At 39.3% G+C, this 10,124-nt stretch overlaps 1 protein-coding gene across 1 annotated transcript; it reads left to right on the plus strand.

Moving 5' to 3' along the window:
- The first annotated feature begins 318 nt into the window (after positions 1-318).
- On the plus strand, positions 319-9,909 carry C1QTNF7 (C1q and TNF related 7). Its single transcript, XM_080796896.1, has 2 exons — positions 319-559; positions 6,275-9,909. The coding sequence occupies exons 1-2, from the start codon at positions 322-324 to the stop codon at positions 6,904-6,906; spliced, it is 870 nt and encodes a 289-aa protein (XP_080653022.1). The 5' UTR covers positions 319-321; the 3' UTR covers positions 6,907-9,909.
- The last annotated feature ends 215 nt before the right edge of the window (positions 9,910-10,124 follow it).

Raw genomic sequence — 10,124 nt, forward strand, 5'->3', positions numbered from 1 at the left:
TATTTTTGCAAAAAGAAAGCGTTCTTTTTCAAAATCCATCATTGACCCCACAGGAAAAAAATACAAGTGGCTTTATTTTGAAATTGTTTAAATCAATCCTTCATCTCCACCAACCCTTCTGTGGGGCACTGAGAACTCTCTATAAGTAATGTGTTAATAGTTTCCAAGGGAATTATGAGAGTAAACTGGGTTTTATACATGCATGGAAAGGTAAGCACTGGAGTGAGAGGTTTCCGATGCCCATTCACATGTTCATTTATGCCAAAACTTCCACCTGAGTGGGTGCATTTATGTCCCTGTGTTTCTTTTCCAGAGCCAAAGATGTTTATCTTGCTCTATGTTACAAGTTTTGCCATTTGTGCCAGTGGACAGCCTCGGGGTAATCAGTTCAAAGGAGAGAGCTACTCCCCAAGATATATCTGTAGCATTCCTGGCTTACCTGGACCTCCAGGACCGCCTGGAGCAAATGGTTCCCCAGGGCCGCATGGTCGGATCGGCCTTCCAGGACGAGATGGTAGAGACGGCAGGAAAGGAGAGAAAGGTGAAAAGGGAGCGGCAGGTAATGAACAATGAAGTTCCCTAAACTCCCCTGGCCTGCGCTCAGTGGGGAGTCTGCTTGGGATTTTTCTCTCCTCTCCCTTTTCTCCTTCCCCCACTGGTGCTCACGCGCGCACGCTCTCTCTCTCTCTCTAAAATAAATTACTAATCTTTTAAAATAAATAAATGAATAAATGAGCACGCCACCTTAAACTGTTTCCTTTCTTTATTGCCTTTTCTAATGAGAATTGCTCCTGAAATCCCTTCTCTACTTCACCTTCTTTAATCGTAATTAATATTGAGCCCTTTCTATGCTTTAAATACTGCTTGAAACTCTTTACCTGCAACCTTATTTTATTGTAATGACAACTTTTTCAGTTATCCCATTTTACAGATGAGAACGCAGAGCAATAGCATGGTTAAATTAATTACTGAAGACGGAAGTTCACTGCTAGTGACCGGCAGAGCTGGATTCAAACACTGATGCCTGAGACCACAGGGCGATCACAGCTAGCAGGCAATGTCTGGGTGTGCAAGGGCATGGATAGATAGCAGACAGATGGACAAGGAAGGGAAATGGACAGACGAAGCAGAAGCAGGAATCAGGAACCAAAAGCACAGGTACCATCCTGCTCTGTGCTAATATCCAGAGCAAAGTCACATGAAGGACTTCTAGATTTTACTTTTCAGAGATGAAATGACAATAGCAGTGTATAGCCCACCCTTTCTGGTTCATCTCTTCCCCACCTATCCTATTACAGCTAAAAAAGTAGATTCTTACAGCTCTTGATGGCAACACAATTGCCCTCCACTACTTCAGTAGTTTTTACTTTTTCCCCCACAAAAAAGTTAGCCTAGGAAGATTGCCAGACTCTGCAATCCTTCAGAGTAAACCAAATTGAAATTCTAGAGAAGCTGTGTTAACTCTAAAAGAGGAAGTGATTTGGCATCAATCTTTGAAAACAAGTTTCTGAGTGTAAAGTCTAGTACGAAAGATAGGAAGAGAAAAGTTAATCCATTCTAAAAAACAGGTTTCTATCTAGTTATTGCAGCTGATTTACTGATGTTACATGAAACAATAGCATAATACATAAGCAAGTTACCAGATAATAACTCATTTCTGTATTTGCTGTGCAGAAGATACTTGGGAAACCAATTGCTACCAAATGTGTATGAGTATGGTTCAATATTAGATAAAAAAATCTTTAGTTAGGTAAAGGTTCAACATCTTATCTACGGTAACACTTATGAATGCAACTTATTGTGTCATGATCATGAATAGCCTTGAAATCCTGTAAGAACACTAGGATCAGAGTTACATATGACCAACCCTTTTAGTTTACTATGTCTGGAAGCAATAATGTAGTGTTTATACAAGCAGGCAATGGAGTCAGTTGGATTTAGGCTCAAATCTTGGCTCCTTCAATTACTAACTTAGTACCCTTGGGCAAATAGCTACTTTGAGCCTCAGTTCCCTCATTTGTAACCTGGGAGTAGTAGTGATGATTGTGATGATTAAGTGCAATAATACATATAAAAAACTTAGTAGAAAAGTTGCCGTGTGGTAGGCACTTAGTAAATGTTAGCTGTGTTACATATCACACAGTGCTCCACAAACATGAGTCATAGCTAAGTTCCTGAATATCCAAAGTCGTATAATAAACCAGACATGAGTGATGGGTTTCATGAGGTAGTTCTAATGTCATTTAAAAATAGGTATATGGGGGCGCCTGGGTGGCTCAGTGGGTTAAAGCCTCTGCCTTCGGCTCAGGTCATGATCTCAGGGTCCTGGGATCGAGCCCCGCATCAGGCTCTATGCTCAACAGGGAGCCTGTTTCCTCCTCTCTCTCTGCCTGCCTCTCTGCCTACTTGTGATCTCTGCCTGTCAAATAAATAAATAAAATCTTTAAAAAAATAGGTATATGGATATGCATTCAGGTTAAACTGAATGTTCATAATTGCTACAATTTTAAATATGCAAGGCCAGCTACACCCCATAGTCATCTATTCACCCATGCGTTATTCTTCAGCAAGGTTCTTGTGTACATATTGCTATCTGGTATTATTCTAGACCAGTGTTTCTCAACCTCCACCCTAATGACATTTGGGGCCAAATAATGAGCTACTGTGGTATGGCTTTCTTAGCATTGTAGGACACTTAGCAGCATCCCACTAGATGCCAGTGGTAACCTCACCACCCATGACAACACAAATGTCCCCAGACATTGCCAAACATCCCTTGGTGGGCAATATAAATTTGTCACCTATTACTGTTGTAGACAATGAGAACACAAATATGAATAAGACATTGTCCTTGCCTTGATAAACAAACATGGGGATGTGGGAGGCCAGTATAGAAACATATAATTACAATATTCATCATCATCATAGTCATTTATTAACAACTACTGTGTCAGAAATTTTACATTTAGTACTTAACATCTACCATAACCCTGTTAGAAATCATTACAATCAACAATTACAATGTTACAGTGAAAACATTGAGATTCACAAATAAAATGACTTCCCCAACCTGAGATGACTTAAATTCAATATACATAAATACACATACAAGGATATGTAACAGCCAAGAAAGTTAGGAATGTCTGTGTGTTCAATGAAGAAAAACACACCCCATTTACAAACAATAGAAACAGAGCTCTGGGGCTTTGGGGACAAGCTTTTAATGCAGCTGTAACTGGACACAATGTGGCCTTTGATTCTTCTGTCCCCTGGAATGATACCACATATGTCTTCTCATTCATATACTCGTGGTAAATATCCCCATCACATGCATCCAATCAAGTGCAAGCAGAATCGAGCATAGTTTTGTCCAAATTCTTTACCTTAAATTACAAGCACAGAACTTATTATAGCAAATTAGAAATGTTCTTTTCAAAATATCTGCCTCCCTCACTGGTCTATAGCAATTATTCTTGTAGCCTAATATCACAAGTTAATCTGAATGCACATCCCTATAGATATCTTCAAATAACACTAGAACCAGCTCATGAAACAGATCATTCTACTTTATTAAATGGCTTTAGATATTCATGAACATATTTGCAGATCACAGTATAATACATAGTAACAGCTAACTTGAGGGTGGGACAGGTGTCATTCATGTCAAGGTTCCACTCAGCCCCTTGCATAGTGCCTAGCATGTAGTGGATAGTCAAAAAAATACTACATGGTTTAGATGTATGTATGTATACATGCACACGTGAATCCATGAATGGATGGATGGATGGATGGATGGATGGATGGGAGAAAAAAATAGTACTGAAGAATAAATCTTTGTAAGCCCATTTCCTAGAGAACTAAGAATTCCTGTCTCCAAGTGTCAGTACCTAAGCATAAACTCACCACTACTCCACAATTCTCCGCTCTACCCAGGCACATGCTTGAATAGGAAGGGGAAGAGTGATGTATCCCTTCTTTCCATTATTCATTAATTGGTCCTTAGCACAGGTGCAAATCCTTCATGCAAACAGGAAGAATTACTTCAAGTTATTATAGATAATCCCTGATTATCTAATTCAATAACCATAGAAAATCCAAACACTGAGACTGGACTTAAATTCAATTCTTCATATTACAAATGGAGCATTGGAAACACAGACAAGAAGTGACTTGCCCAAAGTCACAGAAGCAGGAGGATTGGAGTACATAAAAGTTGAAATTGTTGATGCCAAAAAGTTTTTTTACTAATATATTAAAGGTCACTCAGGGAGACAGTAGAAGTTAAGCTCCTATTGAAAATAAAAATAACAATTTAGAAGTTGTGGTCCTCGATTCACAAATAAATTCAACAGTGAGATAGTATTCATATTTTATTTCTACCAAAAAGAAGCAAAAGGTCAGACTATTTCAAGAAATAAACACAGACTATACTCTGGCTGGGACCAGTGGAATTTCAACTTCACAACAAAAGCCACCTAGAACTTGAGGACAGTTCTATGATCAGTAATAACACTGATCCCAGTCACCAAAAAAGGGTTTCATTCATGATTAGTGCATCATAAATTGTTAAAAAACCTCTTTCCAAAATTACTGAAACAAAATACTGTATGTTTTAAGGGTATAGCATTAATTCTCCCCAAATTTACATTATCCAGAATATTTCTTTCCTACATTTGCCAAATAACTGAAAAATTATTAAGCTCAAGCACTGATATATATGCAATATTCAAATAAATGATACCAGAGCACTATCAAGATAAAAAGGTTTAGCTTAATAAAAGTTCCAGAGAACAAATACATAGTTAAGAGTATGTAGTTAACCACACAGTATCTCAATAATATATTTTCCCGGACTACAAAAGCCATGATAAATTACCAATAATTTGGATATTTTTGAGGATATATCATTATACAAGCATTATTTATGGAATGGATTTGACCATAAAAATTAAATGACATTTCATGTTTTGTTATTATATATAATTAAATATTTTATATAATATAATACATATTATATATTATATATGTATAACATATGTATAACATTTATATAATATATAAATAATATATAATATACATTACATATATTATATATATGGTTTAAAATTGAATAGATGTTGCTTATCCCTTTCAACCAATGACCATAATTTCTCTGCATTTAGCCTGTGGTTGATCTGTAGGTATAAAGATTTAGACAAACAGAAAATATTTCACTGTGGTGATTTTGAATTTGTTGAAATCCTTTCACAGATATTATGTCTTTTCTATATATAAGGAGACCCAGAGAAATTAAGGGACTTGCCTAAAATGATACAACCATTTAGCTGCAAAGCCAAACAGACTTTAGGATTCTTGATTCCAGCCCCAAAGGTAAGAGGCACTTTGATGAAGGGGAAGCATCATTACACTAGGACTTGGATTCCAGTCTTAACCTTGCTACAGAAGCAAGTTTCTTCCCCTCTCTGGGATTCAGTTTTCTCCTCCAAAAAAGGACTACTGCATAAGGGTGGCCCTCACTGTTGTTTGGTTATCATAGCATACTGAGCCCTCACTACGGCTGGTGCACTCTACAATGTACACTCCAGCACCTGCCTCGGGGGGATGCTCAAGCTCCAGAGTCAGGCAGGCATGAGTTCAGGTCACAGCTCTATCACTTACTACCCGTTCCCTTGAGCAAACTAACTTCTCTGTGGCTCAGTGTCCCCACCTGCAAGGGAAGCAATAATAATTTCCTAATCCATAAAGTTGTTGCAAGACCTAAAGGAGACAATGTCTGTGAATAAAGTGCTGTCCCTGGTACATAGTAAATGTTGAATAAATATGAGCTAATCTAATATTCATTAATTCTTGTATTATTAATTCCGATAGAAGTGGAATGGGGCATAAGACAAAATAGCCTTGAAGGATTCATCTGGTTCTGTCTGCCCCCATGACCCCACTCTGGGGAATAATATCATTATGCTCACTGAATTTCTCCTGTAGTGACAAATACTGTATGTGACTGATTTCATTGCAAATGATTCATCATCAAAATAGCATTTAAATGATTTCTCATGTACTCAGGAAAACTAACCTGAAATTCTGATAAAATTTTTCTATTTCCATTTTAATGCGTCAGTGATTTTTTTTTTAAAGATGTGTTAGTATTTAGTAGTGTACTCTTGAAAGTTGATTGGAGAGACACATCTAGGGTGTCCTGGCACTTTGTGGGGCATGCTGTTTGTGACTATATATATGGAGGAACTACTAATTAAACTGTAAACTCTTTTTAAAGGTTTGAGAGGTAAGACTGGACCACTGGGCCTTGTTGGAGAGAAAGGGGACCAAGGAGAGACTGGGAAGAAAGGACCCATGGGACCAGAGGGAGAAAAAGGAGAAGTAGGTCCAGTTGGGCCTCCTGGAGCAAAGGGGGACAGAGGAGAGCAAGGGGACCCAGGGCTGCCTGGAGTTTGTAGATGCGGAAGCATTGTGCTCAAATCTGCCTTTTCTGTTGGCATCACAACCAGCTACCCAGAAGAAAGGCTACCAATTATATTTAACAAGGTCCTCTTCAATGAGGGAGAGCACTACAACCCTGCCACAGGGAAGTTCATCTGTGCCTTCCCAGGGATCTATTACTTTTCTTATGATATCACATTGGCAAATAAGCATCTGGCAATTGGGCTAGTTCACAACGGGCAGTACAAGATAAAGACATTCGATGCCAACACAGGGAACCATGACGTCGCTTCCGGGTCCACGGTCATCTATCTGCAGCCAGAAGATGAAGTGTGGTTGGAGATCTTCTTCACTGACCAGAACGGCCTCTTCTCAGACCCAGGTTGGGCAGACAGCTTGTTCTCCGGATTTCTCCTATATGTTGACACAGATTATCTAGATTCCATATCTGAAGATGATGAGCTGTGATTAGGACTCATGTCCTGAATGTTCCAAGATCCTTATGGCAGACACTTTGATTTAATCTGGGGCCTTGGAAGGTGGAGCAAGCAGAAATGAAATCCAAAGAGACTCCCACTCAGATTCCAAAGCACTTACAGAGAATTCTAGCAGCATCTATTAAAGCAAGATGAACCACCAAATGGTTGAAAGCACACCAAAATGAATTCTATAAAACAATAGCCCCAGATAAGAATCTTCTCGAAAGCAGTGTTCATAAATATTTAAACAAATTAAAGACAATGTTAACAAATTTTCTATTAAACTCCCTGAGTGATAAAATCAGCTGGCAATGATATTGTCTCATTAAATCTTCATAAAATTGCATTTTTGCTTGCTGTTTAAGAAAATCATAACTCCCGAGACGAAGTCTTTAACAATTCTCAAAAGTCAAAAACTAAAGGTAAGAGATACTGAGTAATTTCTGGCAAGCTAAAGTGAAGCAATAACTTCCTTTGTTTTGTTATTTGTTCCTTCACGCTCGTGTATGTATTTGCTCAACAACTCTTTAGGAGGCCTATGTAACCCAGACACAGTGGTGGTGGGTCAGATTTAATAGTGAGTTAAAACAAAATCTCTACCTTCATACAGGCTGGTGTGTGATGAGCATACTGTCACAATTCAGTGAGATGAGCACCTGACAGACTGACTCGAAGCTGGATGCACATGGGAGCTGCTCTATCCGGGAGAAGGGAGACAGAGAAACTTTTACACATGGAAAAATGCTAAGCATTCTAAGTTGTCTGTGTTTAAGGAGCTGGGAGGAATACAAAGAAAATATGAATTCAGCAGCTGCATTCACCCCATCTCACCCTCTTAACACCACTGGTATTTGCCATTGGAAAAGGGTAAAAATCTGAGAGATAGAGGGGGCCCAAGAGGAGTAATGTAAATGAAGAGACACAAGTTACTGAGATCAGCCTGGAGAGCATTCTCCTAAATCCTTTAGCTTGACAGTTTCCCAAGACAATTATTATTCCTCTTAGCTTGTGCAAGAATGAGGGCACTACTTTACATTGTCAGGAGGCATTATTTCTCATAGATCTCCAAGGTACTGAATTCAAGTAAAGTGAAGTATATGTTCACTGATTTATCATGTGTTGATGGGGGTGAACGGGAGGAAGATGAAGAGAAGCCAGACGTCTGAACAAGTAACTGTCCCTTCCAAGGCTCACAGCTCCCACAGTCCCGCAGTCTCTCAGGTGAGCGTCTGGTTCCCCACTTCAGCACAGTTCTTCACCATTCCATCCCAGTCAGGATTCTCTCCCATCTGCCGCCCCCTTACTCTCTTCCTTTTTGGTGGCTTCTACTCTTACTTCCATGTGTTCTCTCTTGGCTCATTTATTCGATAAGCTTTTTTTATGCCTCCTCTGTGTGAGTCACCACAGGAGGAACACCAAGGTGAATACGGTCCAGCCCTTGCCACCCAATTTCCAAGGACATGAGAAAGGAAATGACATGCACACACATACACACATACACAAAATACCAAAAGTTCTGGAAATGAGCAGGCTAAAACATGCTAAGTGCTAAACTGGACATAGAGACAGATGCTCTGGAAGAAATGCTGAGGGGAACAGGTTTACTCTCAAATTGGGAGGTGAGAGAAGAGGACTTGGGAAATCTCCTCTGTCCCTTGCACTTTCTGAGGTAGCTGGGACATAGAAGGGCCAAGGTAGGGAGAGAGGTAAGAATGGGGACAAAGCATGAAAGTAAGAACACAGACCCAGAAGAGCCTCAAATGTCAACCTAACAAATGTGGACCTCAGTTATGAGGAACCTTGGGGTCCCTGTGTGCACCAGAGCTGGGGGCTGCTGTGATCAGAGATGACACTGGCGGTGATCAAGCAGCAATGTATAAGGGCAATGCCTGCTTCTCCCATCGGCAGACCTACTTCCCAACATCTTCTCCTGCATGCCATGCTTTGCCCATTGGTTGCTCTCCTCCAGAGTCAGGACACAGGTCTGGAAGTCCAAGAGCAATGAAAGTAGAGAAGAAGAGAAAGCAAAGGTGGTTTGGAATAGTCACCTGCTATGACATAATAGCTGGACCTGGAAGGCCAGGCTATAGAGTGTAAAAAACAGCCAACAGCAGAAGCTCATCTGAGGAACATGAAAATATGGGCCCTTTGAAGACCATGGGATTTGCTGGAGAAACTGGAAAAGAAGGATTTATTGTAGAAAATCATGACCCACAAAATTATTGTGTAATTTAATTTTTTTTTTCTGATCATGATCCATTCATGCATTCATTTTGTGGACATTGTTTACTTATCTTTTAAATGTTTCTTTCATGACAAAGCCTATTTTGAGTAGCTTTTTTAAACTCGTGCTTCTTCAGCTGGTTCTAGGCCCAAAGATGAATTTTATTTTGAAATATCTGGTGGGCTGGTGATGGGGACCAGAGACCTAAAGTGGGAAAGAAAGACTATTTTGGTAATAAAAGGATAAACTCCTTAAGCAAACATAGGTATCTTTTATTCCTTAAAAAAGAAATGTAGCATTTATCCACATTTATGGGTATTTGCATAAAAAAATAACAGAAGACTGATTTTCGTTTAAAAAAAAGAATTCTAAGTCTCATTCCAATCATTCTTTGTGAGGGCTGACTTGTAATGAATATGTATTAAGAGAGATTTATTAACTATATAACATCTTGTTCCAGAAAGGATTTAGAGTCACTTGCAAAGACAGATAAAACACAGAAAGAATGCATTAGTCAGAATCAGGTGAGAATAAAAGGGCAAAACAAGTTTTTAAAAAGTGAGAACAGCACAAAACATGTGTGTGCCTGTGTAGCACACTTTCGGGACATGTGTGTTTCCTTGTACTTGTGCATGCAAAAGGGCATTCCCGGGTCATTTGTCATTGTGAATGATGTTGTTTGCAGTGATAAGAAGGTTCTATAAACTCTGAATATATTTCTTCTGTGCCAGTCTGTGAAAATAGATCATGGACATAAAAATATTTCAGAAATTGACTAACGTGTTGTCTGATACCTTCTTCTCTCTCACCTTCTGTAGCCTCCACTTCCAACAAACAACATCCATACCCCACCTGTCACCAAAGCCAAACCTAAGGGACATTGTTGGTGTTGTTCTTCCCCTTCCCACTGAATTTTATTCAGTCTAAATTCCTTAATGTTTCCAGCTCTTACACATACAGTTCTGAGTCGTCACATCTTTCCA

Source organism: Martes martes (genome assembly GCF_963455335.1).
Source record: "Martes martes genome assembly, chromosome: 2".
Taxonomy (NCBI): domain Eukaryota; kingdom Metazoa; phylum Chordata; class Mammalia; order Carnivora; family Mustelidae; genus Martes; species Martes martes.